The sequence below is a fragment of the Montipora foliosa genome, chromosome 2 (genome assembly GCF_036669935.1).
Source record: "Montipora foliosa isolate CH-2021 chromosome 2, ASM3666993v2, whole genome shotgun sequence".
Classification (NCBI taxonomy): Eukaryota; Metazoa; Cnidaria; class Anthozoa; order Scleractinia; family Acroporidae; genus Montipora; species Montipora foliosa.
The window spans coordinates 41,316,656-41,334,496 of NC_090870.1; the positions used below are offsets into that span (position 1 = coordinate 41,316,656).

Genomic DNA, 17,841 nt, shown 5'->3' on the forward strand with positions numbered 1-17,841 from the left:
AACTAAAGAATGTGTAATATTATTTGCTTGACTAAAGATTGGATTATTATGGAGGAAATCATATCTTCCCCCGGAAAAGCAGTAATTATTGTCAGGAGTTTAAAATACAAGTAATCTAATAAACAGATTTAAAACTGGCTGAATGAAAATCTGTATCCATGTTACAAACAACTACTTATGACCAGGGTATTCTACCCCCTTGCTGCTTATAGTGTAGATCTTGAGAAAGAAGTAGCAACTACACTGGACAACAAAATAAAATGAGTAATATTGCAAAAACTGATTACTTTGCAAAATGCAAACTTTTACGGAGATTTCCTTCTCAGATACGTCCGATTTCCTTTTTTAGAGAAAGAATAATAATTGTAAACTACCGTGAGACTTTGTGATGTGTGTGGTGTAATATAAATCCTAAACTATAACCAATAATAACAGTGAATGAAGTGCATGTGCTCAACACGTTTTATTATTTGGACGCAGTCGTGCCACTATGTAAATGCATTAATTTTCTGTTTTTATTGAGGTTTACTTATTACGTTTAATCCTGATAGTCCCTGGTTCAACTTCCCAGCTGCTGTGCACTTGTAAATAGCTCACTGGTTTGCCTCCGGCCAGTTGGGATTCTTAACAGTTGTTGTTGTTCTGTTCTGTCGCTTCGTTGTGATTTTTTTTATTAAGTCCTCCAGTTTTCAGTGGATTCTCTGATAGGGTTTGGTGAAAGAGTAATGTCTGTAGACTAGTAATATGCTTTTAATTACTGATTTGATTTCAGAACACAGTTCAAGGATCAGAAGTATGAACAGTGACTTTGAGAAGAAACTCAATGAAAAAAATCAGGTATTGAATGAAACAGTTGATTTTAATTATCCTAACAAGCCTGCATAGTATACTTTTTCATGGGACTGAGGAAGAAGAAGCAATGTGAGGTGAAATTGAGAGGTTAAGCTTCTAGGGTTGAGGGGACAGAAAGATCTGTGGTAAGGGCCTAGGTTTTTCTGTTCCCTTGCAGCTTGCCCGTAATTGGATTATGTCATTTTTCAGTGTGTTTTTCTAATAAAAATGAGTGTGCTTTTTTTAAATCTGGCTTACTTTGTGCAGGAATTTGCTATTGAAATGTAGTGTATGTGATATAAAAATTCATAGCTTACACCTGTAAGTAATGTTTATTTTGCTGTAGCCAATCAAAATTATTTTTGCAGCCACTGGCACTTGCAGAAATGTAGAAAACCTGCTTTTCCCCCTCTCCCTCAGATTTGCCCTTCACTAGGTTTTTACTCCCTTCTGCCCTCTCCCAGCTACCCACACTCCTTAGCACAAAAAAGGTTTCTAGCAAACTCCTATGACTTTCAATGAGATGATCAATGACCTCCCAGGTCCCTTCCCTGTGAGTGAGTGTGAAGTAGGTAATTATCAGAAAAAAGAGTTAATTGGCTGACCACTGTAACGTCCCAGATGAATAGTTCTATAGGATACAGGATCTGTAGACGTTAGTCTTAAACAGATAGGAATTACTATTTTAGTGTAATAAATACTGATACATTATTGCAAAAGCTCTCATTATTGGACGGAATTATCATACTCATAATGCACAATGATATGAAAGGAGTTTTTAGAAATAATTATTAGTATAATTTCAGAACCAAAAATGGAGGAAAACTCTGTAAAAAGATGATTAAAGATATTCCATAACCGGTAAAAATGTAAAGATTGATCATGAATATAAAAATTAACCAGTAATATGTATTAATAGCGGAGTCCAAGAAAAAAATATGAGTAAATACACGATCAAAAAATAGATTAATGGCAGTTAAATTACTGCACTGTAAGGCAAGTGATGGAGCTAAAAGTACATTTAAAGTTATTAAAATTTAGTTTGAAAGTTCAGTTTTTAGAATGTTAACAGACATTTCTAAATGTTGTGAATTAATGGTTTTTAGGAGCTTGATAGTAAGCTGAAGGCACTAACATTGGTAAGAATTTAAATCAAATTACCAGTAGTTTAATGGGGTTGAATTAATCAGATAAAACTTGGGAGTTGCATTCTTAGTCTCGGGAATTTACTGCAACTTTTTAAAATCTATATGACTTGAAATAACTTGGCAGCTGAATGCATTTGTATGAAAGGCATGATCATCATAGGAAAAATACAACAGAGTTTTAAACCCAACATCATTTTAAACTCAAACCTTTTTATAAAGTCTTAAAATAATGTTCTTTGCATAATACCAGATTTGTTTAAAGTTTGCTTTCTGTATGATACAAATTTGGCCCTTGAAATGAAAATCAGTGACTGAGGTCTTTGTCTTGCACACTGATGGACTGTTTTGAATTTATTTTTACAATAGGGTATTTTAAAACAATAAATTATAAAACAGAAACTAAAATTAAAACATTTTGGTGGTTTAGGAAAGCACACGTTATGCTGACATGAATGAGCTTAACGACCTCCAACAACAAGAACTCTCAAAGATGAAATCGTTGGTATGTTTTTGTTTTTGGCAAAATAAAAATTATTGCTTATTCTTTTCTCTTTTAGTCATGCATTCTTTTTTCATTATTTCGTGCATTCATTCACTGTGTCCAGAATTACAATGAAATTAGATGCATTCCTAAATTTGATGTCCAACACCAAGTGTCCCATTTATATTGCAGATTTTAGATTTCAGATTTTTGTCATTATTTTGCACTATTTACAAAATAGTACATCAAGATACAAGATATAAGATACAGTACGGGAAAACACAAAATTGAAAAAAGAAATTAGATTACTCTAAGCATTTTCTAAATACTTTCATTAAAGGGGAACTGAAGGCAAAAAAATAAGCATTTTATTTACACTTTAGACCGTACTCAATAATGTTTTCAACTTTTTTTCTGGCATATCCGTCGTTTTTCCACCGAAAAGAAATGTTTTTATTCCGATTTTGGGCCATCAGCATTGCGGCTCAGAATGGAGGAGTTAGCGGTCACTTTTGCGGCTTATGACGTATGATATGGGGAAGACATGCGAGAGCGCCCCATCTAGAAGCAGTGTGTTCAAACTGAAACGGCTGAACACCATTCAGCAAAACAACAAAGAAATTATCCTTGTTTCTCTTGATATTACGAAAATCATACGTCACAGAATGCTGATTTAGTTTTTGAGCCCGTACTGAAAAGGCCGAAAAAAGGGGAAAAGCCCAACTTTGAACGAAATTTTCTCGCAAAAACAGGAAACGAGAAGAAATAGATCCACAAACTTAACTTCACCTATGTTAGGCTTTCCAAAAAAAATGTTGAAAAAATTGCTGATTTTGGCCTTCAGTTCTCCTTTAACAAGGTAATTGTTATTAGCTTGGCATCTCCTTTACGTTAGGGTGAATGCAGCTGTGTGATATTGAAAAAGGGAACACTTTGTGCCACTTATCAAAATTGGTGTGCATCTAAATAGGTGCATTTTGGGACATATCTGAGTCGAGTCTAAGGCAGGAAAGCCTTCATATTTCTTTTAAACCACACCCCTTCCGTGATCTGAGTTTATGAATGCATGTAGAGGAAGGATGAAAGCAGGGAGGGGCTAGTTAGTTGGTTGGTCAGATAAAAAGGTGTTAAATTCTTCATCAGAATTGGTCAATCATTAGGGAACCCCACAATGTTAGGGTTTAATCTAGATACTAGTCACCACCAAACCATGACCGATTCAATGGCGGGCGAGTAAACAATGGACACTGGACAACTTTAAACACAACAACTTTATTCTACTGTGACAATCTGACACTCCACTTTGACGGTTTTCCAACAGAAAGGTAACGCGACGATTACAAAGGTACAAATAGGCAAAACGTCGACGAAAAAAACAAAACTCGCCGAGCTATAGCGGCTACTTTGAACGTACACACACAAAAAACGACTCCGTCCTCAGTCAAAACGCACTAATCACATGACCCTCCGCGTTGGTAGCCACAATACCATTCAAGCACATTACATGTGACCTAGACAATTTCATTTAAACGACTGCTACAGAAGGTAGCAAACCTAAAGATCCTTTCATACAATACTAGCTATGTGTTGTATTAATCCAGGAATTCACCTTTCAGTATCGGTATTTTGAAATCTTTTATAAATGCTCTTCTAATGGCTCAAGCATGGGTTAATTCTTGGAATATTTGAATGAGCAGCCAGTCGTTTCGCATTGCTTCCACACAGTAATAGGAGTTTGCTAGCAAAACCAGGTTACCCATGAAACCAAATTAATCTTTATTACTTAATCTACCTCTGCGATTTCCTTTGACTTACTTGGCCTGATAATAGTTTATTTGATTACGACCTTGTTATGAGAATGAAACATTTAAGAAGGATGTTATCCATTTTAAGAGTACTGAAATTTATGCAAAGCACTTAACAGTATGTTGACAATAAAGAATATGTACTAAACAATGAGTGAATGAGTTTTAACTCATTAAAAATCTTTAAAAAGATTGGTGTCATGGGAAATAAACTGTATGTAAAAATAACCTAAATGGTGATTCGAAAATAATCCAGTTTTTAACCTTTAAACAGTTTATCCAATACCAAACAGACGCAACGCGAAAAGCTGCGGAAATTATTGAAAAAAGCAAGGTGAGGAGACTTGGATAATTAGTGGAGTAACCATCACTATGCTACAACTAGCATCTTAATTAACATATGTAGGCAACATTCGAGTTTGTAAAACATAATAATCATGGTAAATGTCACTCATAAATGAACCAGAAATTTAAATCATCTAAGCAAGGAATTGTTACAGAAATTTATAGTAACACGTTTTTTAAACACTTAAATGAATAACTGTTTTCATAATTTATTTATTTTATTTCGTTGCATAAAACGTGTAATGAAACGATAAACAAATATCCTTGGTTAGCGCTGGCAAGGGTATCGCCCAGTTGACTACAACTACACCTATGTTTGTGGTTTTTTCCCCATTATTATTTTTTTTTTTGGGGGGGGGGGGTGGGGGGGAGGGTGTGGCGGGCGGGGTGTCATCGGGCGGACGGGGAGGATGGTACTATATGATAAAAACTAAGGCGTTTCAAGACACAGAATGTTGCAATAAGTGTGTTTAACTTCCTTTTGAGAGTTTTAATGACTTTCGAGAAACTTTACGTTTAAAACGAGTTGCGAATGTCGCGAAGTCCTTTGAGATGAAGCTATCTTGGATAAGCTGTTCTGTAGGCTGTTCGAAATTTAGATGAATGATGACTGATTTCCTGCGTTGGTGCTGGGGAGGTGAAATACGAAAATTTGGTAAAGTTAAATTAACCACAAATTGTAATTCGAGATTAATTTACCTTTCTCAACTGGTTTGATATAGAAACAAATTTTCTGAATACAGATGGATTGACGGAAAATGCAGAAAATGATAACTCCAAAGAATGATGCGGGAGTTGTGCCCTCCGGGTTACTTGCTTTCGCAACAGACAGTCTAACGCCTACAGTCTCGCGACACTGATTTTTCAGTCCGTACTAGGGAACAGTTTGCTTTTCACATATCTGACTTTGTTTTACAAACTTTATCGTGGTAGGAAATTGAAAACTTAGACAAAGCGTACCTTGAGCAGAAGGGAGAACTGGCGACGCTACAGGAACGCTTGGATGACTTGGCCCGTGAAAGGTTAGTAAAATTTGTCCAATCTCGTAATGACTGAGAATAAAGTATGCAAGAGTGCAAAAAACTATCTGTCAGAAATACGGATACATTTCAAGGTGACCTTTGGTCAGGTTGTCGAAACACCAGTCAGTGTTTCATTCTTAACAGTCCTTTTCACGAGGACGTCATATACCCGCGGACGATCCCGAATTATCGATATTGCCACGTTTTTAATCTTGCTGCGCATTTGCTTCACTGCGATTGACCTAGACAATCTTAGTGCACAGCTCCGCGAGTTGTGCCACACTGGGAACGTGATAGATATTTAGGACAACATTCAAGCATGCCTTTTTCATCGTTGTTGAAGACTTCACACGTTGTCACCGTGCATGGTTTGCGCATGCTTGGACACTCCACCTTGGCCAAGATTTAACGTGAAGGATAGTTTGTATTCTGGATAGTGAGTTATTCTTTGGAACAATTTGGGCCTGAACTTCTCCCCCTCACTTAACTAAATAAACTATCCATTCGTTCCGTGTTAATTTTTTGTCGCAGAACCAAATATGAAGTCCGTGACAAACAGCAACAGGGAAAAATAGCAACGATGGAAAAAGAAAAGAAATCGCTGAACGACGAACTAACAAGTACTGTTAATGAACTGACGCAGGTATGAATGTTATTGATTAGAAATCGCATCAAATATGCATTGCAGTTTGCAAAAAAAAAGGGAAGGAAAAACAGCTGCCCAGAAACATGCTCAATACTCAATACGAAGACCTCTAACTTACCGAATTGGCTGTAAAATACGGCCTGCGTATTTTCCATTTCAATCTGAATAGCCCGTACTAGTATGCCTTTTCATCTTTGAATCAAGCAACAAAAACGGACTTTTAAATTTAGCGAGCTGCACGTGCTGTAAAATACGACCTGCTGAATTATCCAGTCGTAGCGCGCGCACTATCTGAGTCGTATAGTAAATACACCTTGTTGAATAGGCCTAATCGGCTAACTCAATCTTTTACCCAATTCAAACCCTAGAACGTTTCGTTCCAGGTATTTCCATATCATTTAAATATGAATGCTACATTATCCAAATACAGTACACAAAGACTCTTAATCCCGGGAGATTTGAATTGGGTACAACATTGAGTTAGGGGGTGTTTACATGATACCGGTACGAGTTTCATTCTAGTACGAGTTCATCCCGGTTCTTACTTATCGCTCTGTATTTGTTTACATGATACCGGTGAAAAATCTCATACCAGTACAACTCATACTTGTATGAGTTCATCCCGGTAGTTGTACCGGATCGAAATTCTCATAACGGTATGAAAAGTTATACCGGTATCATGTAAACGCTACATTGACTCCCATTCCGGTACGAGTCGTCAAGTCGTGGTGGACTGGGACTATTGACGCATGCGTTGTATTTCTAAATATTCGTCAAGATGGCGTCCGGTAATCGATGGTCATCCCTGTGTCAATATTTGTGTCGTCCATGTAAACGCGGTATGAAATTGACAACTCGTACCAGAATGAAACTCGAACCGGTATGAGATTTTGCATGTAAACACCCCCTTAGCCGGTTAGGTCTATGGTTTAACATATCATACGCGCGGGTATTTTGCGAGTTGAGTGCGTAGTTTGGGACTCGGAAAAATACGAGCAACGATTCCCCGTTTTAGAGATTCCCCTTTTTTGAGATTCACCCTTTTTAGAGATACCCCGATTTCCTAATTCCCTGATTTTCCCTTTCCTGTTTTAGAGATAGCCTTTGCTCTGTTTTACACCGGTCAAACCGGGACACTACAGTGTATTTTACCGTCACATATTTTGCGCGTTCTCTTGACCAAATATGGTAAAATGGCGTAATAGTGGAGAAATAAAGTGTCGTATTTATGGCTCCGATAACTCAATTCGGAAGGTTTCTGTATGTTACTCAGGTTATTATGGGAGACGGTCGTAAAAATAGAACATAGGCTGGAATGTGATCCGTTTCTTCGTCTAAACCTTACGGCGCGCTTCAGCTGTTAGGGGAAAGAAACGGCTGACCTTTTATGTACACCTGATAAGTGAAAAGTCTTTTGAGCGTCAAGACAGTCCTCATCCTCATTTTTTGTTCGTTGGTTGATTTAAATGTTAGAATATCTTAAACTGGCGGCGACCCCCTGTGAACAACTCAAACACACATAAATTTGTCATCCACAGAAATCCTTACAGCTTGATAGAGCTGAGAAATCTCGCACCCAAACAGAAGAACAACTTTCTAACCTGAGGCAGACGCATGCTCTGTATAAAAATAAGGTACAGTAGGGTATTCGTGTTACTGCGGGTGATTTTGAAGACGTGCATTCTTGAAGTTTAATAAGAGTCTTATCAGAGAAATTTTCAGTTTAGTTTCGCAAGTCATTTTGTGATCGAATTAACTTTCAAAGGGTGATTTGTAGTGCTAGAAATTCCAGGAAATCAATCTGAGCGTTAGCTCTCATATAGAAATATCCCGCACAAAAGATCGAGAAAAATCCTAGGGCAGGAATTGGACCCACGATCTTCGGGTTGGATCGCCGTTGCCGACCGAGCCAAATGGGGCCTAGTGGGAGTAGGCAGTGGGTATTTTAGGTCCTTATAAGCGGCAACTGAATATGTAATTACGTAGTGAAACTGGGAACTAGCACTTTAGTTTGGCCGCATAGCATTTTGCTCAGTTTTTGGCTTGAAAATTATGCGCCGCAACTTTTGAAGAATTTTCCACCCGCGCTTCCGAACATCGGTTGCATCGTTTGCTTTACCTCTTGATTACATCACGTGATGAAAAATCAATTACTTTGAATTTTACGGCACTCCCTTGAAAACTGCTTTATATTAAACGGAATTGTTGCGTTGTTCCCTTCAAATGACAGGTTACGATGGAAATAGAGGAAAAAAACGAAGAAATAGCGCAATTGAAAGAGCGAGTTGGTGATTTGCAACGAAGGTAAGATCTAGTAATTTTGATTAAATTTTACTGGGTGTACTGTGATTATGAAACTCTGGAAACTTCGAAAGCGAGAACAGTGACATTGCGCTTCATACTAACTTGATCAACAGATCAAAACTAACAGAGATCAAAAGCAAAAAACAAAGAAACTTGTCGAGTTTCATAACCATCTGCATACATTAACTATGCCTCCATCAACTGAACTGGTTTGTCGTATTGTATGCGCCATCCCGACATTACCATCTTTGGTAATCAAAATTTAATAGCTGTGATGTTTAATTCTCAAATTCTCTTCTTGTTCACCGGATTGTGACAAGCAATACCTTAACGTTATCAGACATGTCTCAGCAGTATACCTCTGCCACCATCTGCCGAAACGTGTCTGTTAAACTAAGAGTGTCGTGTGTCGTGTTATTAACTGAGCTATTGTCCTGGGCTCGGTTGTTCAAAAGCCGATTAACGCTAATCCCAGATTAAAAATTAACCTAGGAATTTATTTCTTAACTCTCAAATGCTGTTCAATGCTGATATTCGACAAAACTTTACATTAGGAGAATACAATCTTGAAAAACAAAAATAAGCAAAAGAAACTTTCACCAAAAACTTGAAAACGTGGAACCAAAGTTTACGCTCATCCTGGATTAAGTTAATTGGCTTTCGAACAACCGGGCCCCAGAACGTTTGTACCTACAAAACACTGTCCGGTTCTTAAAATGCAGAAACTGTTGACCGACTAAAGGATATTCTTTCTTTGCTTGTACTCGAAATTGAGAACTGATGCACGCACTTCGCTGTACAATTTAGTAAATTGTCTCTCAGAGAGGCAAGTGAAAAATTCAGGCGGCCTCATCGGCGTTCAACGGAACACATGAGCCGAACAAATTGACCAACTCCCGACTGAACGGCTTCATAGCACAGTTGGTAGAGCAATGACTGGCATCACAGAGGGCATGGGTTCGAATCCCGTTAAAGCTGCCTGGATTTTCAGGTGTTTCTTAGAGACAATTGCTTAAATTGTCCAGCTAAATGCGAGGATCACTTGTCAATTTCGTCTTAAACCCTCACTTCAAATATTCACGTATATTTTACTTGGTTTAGACTCGAGGATAGCAAACTATCCGGTAGCGATCAAGTGACAGCCATGGAAAAAGAGGTAAGACTGAAAGTTAAACGCTTGTTTTGCGGCTGAAAAAAAACCCAATAATAACAAAAAACTGGAGCACCCGGGGAAAAAGCTCTCGGAACGGAGTAGAAAACCAACATACTCAACCCACACTTTGCGTCGAATCCGGGAATCGATCCCGGGCCAAATTGGTGGAAGGGCGAGTGCTCTCACCACTGTGCTAGCCCTACTCCCTGGGGGTTGTATTTCTGTTCTTTTTCAAGTATGAAGAATCACATGCAATGACCACGCGTTATTAAATCTAATTTGCAGCGTGAGCAGCTAGAGAGTCGCCTCCAGGAATCACGTGATCAACTAAATGAGCTGAAGACGAGTTCAAACGACCGAATTAACACTTTGGGATCACTGGTAAGATCCCTATCCCCTCTCTTAACCCCCCCCCCCCCCCTCCCTTCCCCCATTCCGTCTATCTGTATTTTGTGACTGCGTATTTCATGCCATTCCTCCCTTATTATCCAGTTGTTGATTTTGTGGTCGTCGTTTTTCTATGCAGGGGAACTTGTTAAATTTCCATCATTCTCCGACCCTATGAACACTGAACTTGAACTTTCTTGGCTATTTTAGGTGAGCACCCTTAATGAAAGACTAGAAAGAAAGGAAACAGAACTTTCGGACTTCAAAACCAAATACGACCAAGAATATGAAAACTGGAGAAGTAAAGTGAGTGCTTTCAAAAGTGTATTGTTAGTATGTATGGCCCCGTTTGAGGAAGGGCGCTTTGTAAATAAAAGCTTCATCTAGTATTTATTACAAGCTCATTCATTCTGAATCGACACTCGAAATTTCAACGGCACCTACGGAGGCTTTTTGCAACAAATCAAAATATAAAGCTAGGCAAAAAGCACATGAAAAAAAGACTGCTTCGCGAAATTGGACATTTTCCATTTCGTTTCGCAACGTACCATGCATAAGCCAATGATCATGCAGGTATCCGTATCCCGTGATTCAAAGGCAACCAATTATCATCTTCAAGTGTTTCAATTAAACGAACAGTCGCCTCTCCTTCGATTATGCTTTTGTCAATCTTCACCGTTTTCTTTGATCGTTTGTCTGTTGTCTTATGACACTGTTCGCACTGTTCACTGATTCCTGTTGGTGTTTTGACGGATTGGTCGTCTCAAATCTTTTAGAAAAATTCAACTTTCTCTTTTCTTGCGGAGAAATCAAATGAAAACGGAAGCAAGATTTCGTTCGGGCTCAACGCTTTCCGATCCCCCCCTCCCCCAAAGTATTTAAATAGATAAAATGTGCCCATTATCTCAGCAGATCCCTTGCTCTGCAGTCAGTCCGTTAGTGTATCTAATATTGTACAACTCGTTCAATGCCTTTTCAACGTTAAGTTGACATCAACGTTTTCCAACATGTTGTCTTGGTTATAGGGTAAATACTTTTGTTTTTCTCTATTGTAGAACCTACAACTCGAGCAGCAGTTAGTCATAATGCAACAAGAAAGCAAGACAGGAAGGCGATCCTCACAGGAACAGACAGCCCAACTGGAGGAAAAGGTATCCTGAGAGTTCTAACTGCTGTAGGTGTTCATGATATCAAGGCGGTTCAGTCGGCAGACCATTCTTCTAATGTTTGGGCCTTCAATCGAAGTGACCGTCGATTTTATACCCGCATTGAGTCATGGGGCCGTCCTTAATAATGGAGAGGTCCTATTGAAATGGAAAAACCAAAACCAGAATTTCGAGAAGAAATACAGCTTTCTTATCTTTTCGGTTTTTTTTCTTCCTAGGTTATGCACCTTGAAGAGGCTAGGGAAAGGGAGAAGACTGCGATGCAAACAAAAATGGTGGGTGCGCTCAAAAGAACTTGTGCCTGGTCCGGCCTCTTAAAGATAAGCATGCAACATACGCAAACGCTATCTGAACTGGGGTCTTTACCTTTTGTTACGAAGGAAGATACTAGGGAGTTTAAGCAAGGCACAACGGAACTGAACGTCAACGAAAACGTCACTTCAAAATAGAACTTAGCGCTATCGCGAGTATTTCGTTATTATGCTGTCTTTCTTGTTCACGTTACGGGTGAAATATCCTGTAACTGGTCCTGTAACTGGATGGGTGCGAATGGTTTTAAAGTAACGATACTAAATGAATGGTTCATTGATATATGCCCATGTTGTCGTCAAAACCTAAAATTTGGTGATTTTGTGGAGTACGGCAAAAAAATGCACGAAAATTCGTGCTGTACGTGCAGCTCAACTATTTTTCCCTTTTTAACCAATCATATGCTTGCTTTGTGGCGTTGTCGTTGCCGTAGGCTAGCCGTCGTCTTTTCTTAAGGCTTGGGAAAACGGCTATAACATTTGCCTCAGCATCCATTCTTTTTTGCTCAGGCTCACCGTTCACTCCCCTCTTTCAACCATGTTGAAACATGTTGAATCGAAGTTGAATCGATGTTGAATGAGTTTAAAAGTTATCGCGAATGTTGAATGAAGTTGGAGCCGCTCTAACCAACTGAGCTATGAAGCTACTGAAGTTAAGGGCTGGTCATTTGTGGGTTCCAATACTGTTCCCGTGATGAATGAATCAATGAAGGAAATGATTTATGAAACGAATCATATCTTGAACTGCGGATATGAAATCAGGTAAAGCTATGATCCTCGCAGTTACGAACACAATTTTAGCAATTGGGAAATAACCCGAGTTCTCCAGTTGGGTGTCTTGTCACTGTCTTGTTGCTTTTTATACACGATACCGCACTGAAACTTCAAACTTAGAAGGCTTTTGTATCGGTAAACCTGAAAAACTTTTATTCTTGCCCAAATTAGAGGAACCAGTACTTTTACACCACGAAATAGAAATTCCGACGGTTGTGTTTTTAGGACCAACTCAAAATGATCGAAAACGAGTACTCCAGACAAGAAGATTCTTACAAACAGCAAATGGCTGATCTTGAAGAAGAAAAGGAACAGTTACAGGTCAGTCAGTAGGACTTTTTCCTGTGTTTTTAAGGAGGCTAAGGGCCGATGACGTCATCACGAACGAAAACAATGGCTGTGCACTCTCCGTACTGCGTTCTGCGTTTTTGCACTTCACTTTGCCGCTCGCATATTGAATTCGACTCAAGTTTGAGGTTATGTGCAGGGCGTCCACACTGTTCATACCAATGTTATTCCAGGAAAGTTGGTCTATATGTTAATTCCATGCCAAACGATTTAGATTAATTTATGACTAAATTAGAATCATTGTAACGAGAAATTGTACTGATTTTAAGATGACGCTCAAGAAGCCGTCGTCTTTGTCCTTGATTAATTTCCCTATTTGGAGCTGTTTCATCTTCAGTTGCTTTTTCTGTTTGTTACCTGATAACTTCAATTCTCCTTATCTAGAACGAACTTATGTCCAAAGCGGAGGAAAACAGACATGTTTCGTTGTGTTTGGAAGACGCAATGAAAGAAACAAATGAACTTAAAAGCCAGGTATGGTGATGAGCTTCTGCAAGAGAACATGAGATAAAAGATCGAATCCCCCCATATTCTGTTGGAAATTATTTGAAATTTGCAATCCAAAAGGTCTAGATAGCAGCAACAATATAGATAGTCGTATAAACATAACAACTTTCTTTAATTTTCCAGACATGTTTCGACGGTACATCCGTCATCTTCAGTGTTACATATTTTGAAATCGCCGTTGAATTTAAAGCTTTTATTTTTGTTTTGATACGCAATATTGACAACGCAATGTAACGAAGTTTGTAAGATTGCGCGCGCTTTAAATTCAACGGCGATTTCAAAATACGGTAACACTGAAGATGACGGATGTACCGTCGAAACATGTCTGGAAAATTAAAGAAAGTTGTTATGTTTATACGACTATCTAAATTTGTAATCCTTTTTTTTTTTTGTCATACTGCGTGTGTATTTCAAGAAAGACATCTTATTGGTCAGTTAGACCCCTGTCCACACTTATCCGGAAATTTTTGTATCCGCATTTCATTTTCCGAATACGGATTTCGTCCACACGTATCCGGCGAATTCGGTAGCCGTTTCCGGAAGTTCTCGAATACGGTCTGCAGAGAGGAAAATGTTTGAATACACTGCGAATTCGGATTCGTGTGGACAGTCGTATCCGCAAATTTTCGAAGACGCTGACGTAACACTATCGAATCCAGTCTTTGCCGGGTGAGATAAATCAACCTGGCTTATCGAGACTCTCACGTGCAACTCGTTAACGAAACAGAGAAAATGGCGCCAATATACGATTTTGCGCATGCTTAACCGGGCACTAGTGAGTATCCGGATTCGCGTGGACAGTGAAAACGATTCGAAAACAATTGGAATACGCTACGTGTAGATGCGTGTGGATGGGAACCGAACAACACACAAAAAGAACCTTCTCGTGATGGGCGTAATCTCAGAATAAATTCCAAATAATCACCATGGGGCATGGGGATTCGCTCCTCTACTTCATATTCTCTTGACTTCTGCAAAACGCTTTCATTGACGGCACAGATATATTACCCTTTATTAAATTCAATTAAAACTGGTGTAAATTACCGATTTTTAAAATGACAATAATTAGATGCACTTTTCACGTAAGGTATGAAGCATGGCAACATTTCGCTAAGAGTTTACAGGATTAGAATTTTATAATATAGATGATAATAATAGTATTAATAATAATTATAATAATAACAATCATCGTCGTCATCATCACTTTATTTAAGTCTCAAATGAATCACACATAAATAAAATGGTGATCTTGTTAAAAATAATAACCTTTCCTGTGAAACTTTTATGCTATGACAATGGCAACTTTAATTTAGCTGTGAAGTGACACTTAAAATATGATCTATAAGTATACCTATTTCAGGTGTACATTTATCAGAAAACATCTTTTTCTGATTGATACATGATGCATGTAACTGAAGACGCGCTCTAAAAGTGGGTGGTACCTAAGGTACATGGAAATCAATAGACCTTGTTTACAGCTATGTGCTTAGTTACCTGGCCTGTAGATGAAAGGTGGCTTTAGTTGACCTTGATATGACACAGACCTCCCTCCTTTTCTTATGTTAACGATATTGTTCTCGTGCTAATTAGTTGGAATTTACATGAGAAAAGCAGTCAGGTTTCTATCAAAACAAGGTCTTCACTTTCATTCATAGGCCAGGTAACTGAGCACACAACTTTAAAATGGTCTATTGTCGACGCATTCTGGATGAGCTCCACCAATATTTGAGCAAAGACCACTTGTGAGCAATCCACGGGTGATGTTAGAAATTTGTTTTTGCGACGATGTTCGTCTTTGTTGTTTTTTGAATTCTCAGTCACTCATTTTGGCACGGACAAAGATTTTGCGACGAATTTGGCTACGGCTGTTGGCCGCCATTTTCCATAATTAGCAAATTTTAGCTGACGAAGAGTGTGTGTGGGGGAAAGGGGGGTGGGGGATGTGGGGAGGGGCGGGGAGATATAATCTTTGAAGCGCGTCTTCATGTTTACCTCGATCGATTCTGGCTTTGAGCAGATCTTTTTTTATGATAAAGGTACTCGTGTAAATAAGTGGAAATTTCAATAGCCGTTCTTAAACATAGTGACTTTTGATTTTCTTTATCGTGGAAAAGGTAGTGTAAATATGTTTAAAATTACCATGTTTCAGATCGCAAAATTCGAGGAAACGTTAAAGCAGAAAAATGATCTTTTAACTTGCTTTAAAGGGAGTAAGGTGAGGAATTTTAAACATTTAAATAAAGCTAAGCAGCCTCGACAGACCATCAGGATCTTAATCTTTGCTCTAAACTTCTTTTATGATAAATTTTCTTCTCGTTTAAATTCTTTACGTTATGGCATCGTTTTAACTATTCCTAAACGTTGTGAATCCCAGAATATTTTAAAATTTGGCTGTGGGTAAAGCGATTTGTAAACTCTTATTATTCAATGAAACGTTTCATCCTTATGATTCCTCAGATTATTCGGATAATTGTTAAACTTCGTTCGTTCAAGAATTGTGACGTCAGTCGTTCAGTAATGGCAAATGTTGGACGATTGACGTCATATGCCACTGCATTGTAGCTATGAACTTTTCAAACGGTTGAGAAAGTGACAAAGAATGCTTTTTCATAGCATTGAAAATGTTTGAAGTAAACTGCATTTTACTTTCGCATAATACGAGAACTTAAGCCTTTTTTTGCAGGCTGTTGTCCGTCTCGATAACTTCTCTTATCTGAGTAACTTTTATATCATAATCAGCCTCGTCCACTAATTGTTAATTGTTAGAGCATACGTGAATTGTCATATATCTCATTAAATGATCGCAACTTAGGCCCTGTTTAAAAAAAGGGAGGGTAACCCTACTGCTAGGGTTACCCTATTAGAAGGGTCAAAGATAGACCGGGGTTGCAAGTAAAATTTGAAGAGTAGGGTTACCTATCACCCGGACAACTCTAAATGGCCTTGGTAACCGCACCTGGCTAGGCAAACTGGCCGACAAGAGAAGAGTTCTACTTGGTATCTCAATTCTCGTGTCTGTGTTGCCTGTTATTTCTGCTTTCCAGTTTTATGGAATGTTGTTATGTTACCTTCTTATTGCTAAGCAACGACAAGAAGTTGCAATGTTAAACACTGCCCTGCAATGCAATTCAGCACTTGCTCGATTGCATGATTCAAAAAGGAGATCAATACTATATAACGCACCAGACAAATTAATAATAGTTAAAACTGTGAAAGTCGTATGTTTTGAACTGCGGATGTAATCGGTGACTCTAAACGAGAATGATCAGCGCAGTTATGAACAACTGAAGTGGTTGCAAAGGAAGCCAAAAACAATAGCCCTTATGCGTGATGACGTCTGACTAGCTGATTTCACCACCAAGCCTCGAGTTCGAAAATCAAACATGTAAGTTGTAGCCTGAGCTGAATCCCAAAGGAACAAACTTGTAAAGAAAACCCACGTGCGAACAGACGATGTCATGTCCAGATGATGCGAATAATTTTGTGCAAACGAGGCTTGGTGGTGAATTTTTGAACAATATGACATGACGTCATCATGCATAAGGCCTGTCAAAGCTTGAAAGGGACTCGAATCCCATAACCGTGCGATTGATTTGCTCGCTGCTCTACCAACCGAACTATCAAGCGTCTTTAAAGTGCTAATCAACTCAAAAAACTTTTCCACTTTATTTATTCTCTGAAATCGTCCGAAATATATTGTGTAGTTTTGGAACCCTTTTAAACTGAAAATTCACTTTTTTATTCGCTTTGAAAGATAGGAAAAGTAGCCGAAAAATGATAGGGAATGCGTTCGATACCGGGTTGACGTCTCAAGTTAATTTGCATCGTCTTTTTTCAAAGCACTATCCATTCCCCTTCATTGCTCGATTATGGATCAATATATGACCACTTTTCCCATCTTCCAAAGTCAATAAAAAAGTGAAATTTCCATCAAAAAGTTCTAAAAACAACACATTGTGTATATTTGGGACGATTTTGGAGAATCAATAAAGCGAAAAAGTTTGTTGAGGTGATTGGCACTTTAATTGCTAGTAACTTTCGGCCATGATCGCTACTGTCAAATCACTGGCATGAGAATAGTGTCAGCTGGTAATGTTTGCTTCTTTCTACAAATCCCAGCTTGATTCACCGTCACATTTCGCGGAAACTAATCTTAACACTGAAGAACTGGAAAATCTGAAAGAGGAGCTACAAAGCTCTAAGGTAAGACAGAGGTACTCGTCGTAAGCTTAATATAGCTGAAGACTGAAAACAATAAAAACGTTCTTTTCAGCAAGCATTTTAACATTCATCCATCTTCTCAACTAACTATTGTTCGAGCCATTTTATATCCCTTAGGAAAAAGTTGCTAAAAGTGGTAACGGTAACCTATGAACTTTGTAGTTTTTTTGTGCGGATTGGCAAAATAAGAAGGGAAGTGGTGTGCGCAAGAGGAAATTCTTTGTCTGATATCGACGTTTTAAACAACTTCCTCGGTGAACAGCTAGACATTTAAACGTAAACATTTTTAGCAAAATGGCGTGTTAATTTTTTTTTTCAATGTTTCAGATTCGTTATCAGAATGCCGAAGAAGTGCTTGAACAAAGGTAAGTCGATCTAAAATCTGTTGTCGCCTG

General features: G+C 38.4%; 1 protein-coding gene across 9 annotated transcripts in view; it reads left to right on the forward strand.

Annotated features, from left to right (window-relative positions):
* LOC137993102 (golgin subfamily A member 1-like) overlaps nucleotides 1–17,841 on the forward strand; it is a 30,752-nt gene that overhangs the window by 4,672 nt on the left and 8,239 nt on the right. The window contains exons 4-21 of one of the 9 annotated variants that reach the window (XM_068838769.1): nucleotides 773–837; nucleotides 1,938–1,970; nucleotides 2,407–2,481; nucleotides 4,540–4,599; nucleotides 5,544–5,632; nucleotides 6,164–6,275; nucleotides 7,817–7,912; nucleotides 8,509–8,582; nucleotides 9,684–9,738; nucleotides 10,021–10,116; nucleotides 10,333–10,428; nucleotides 11,178–11,273; nucleotides 11,507–11,563; nucleotides 12,596–12,691; nucleotides 13,103–13,192; nucleotides 15,375–15,440; nucleotides 17,345–17,428; nucleotides 17,774–17,811. In XM_068838769.1, coding sequence (XP_068694870.1) covers nucleotides 773–837; nucleotides 1,938–1,970; nucleotides 2,407–2,481; nucleotides 4,540–4,599; nucleotides 5,544–5,632; nucleotides 6,164–6,275; nucleotides 7,817–7,912; nucleotides 8,509–8,582; nucleotides 9,684–9,738; nucleotides 10,021–10,116; nucleotides 10,333–10,428; nucleotides 11,178–11,273; nucleotides 11,507–11,563; nucleotides 12,596–12,691; nucleotides 13,103–13,192; nucleotides 15,375–15,440; nucleotides 17,345–17,428; nucleotides 17,774–17,811 — 1,378 coding nt within the window. The remainder of the gene's footprint in view (nucleotides 1–772; nucleotides 838–1,937; nucleotides 1,971–2,406; nucleotides 2,482–4,539; nucleotides 4,600–5,543; nucleotides 5,633–6,163; nucleotides 6,276–7,816; nucleotides 7,913–8,508; nucleotides 8,583–9,683; nucleotides 9,739–10,020; nucleotides 10,117–10,332; nucleotides 10,429–11,177; nucleotides 11,274–11,506; nucleotides 11,564–12,595; nucleotides 12,692–13,102; nucleotides 13,193–15,374; nucleotides 15,441–17,344; nucleotides 17,429–17,773; nucleotides 17,812–17,841) is intronic. The other 8 variants (XM_068838772.1, XM_068838771.1, XM_068838770.1 and 5 more) reach the window with 8 other exon arrangements.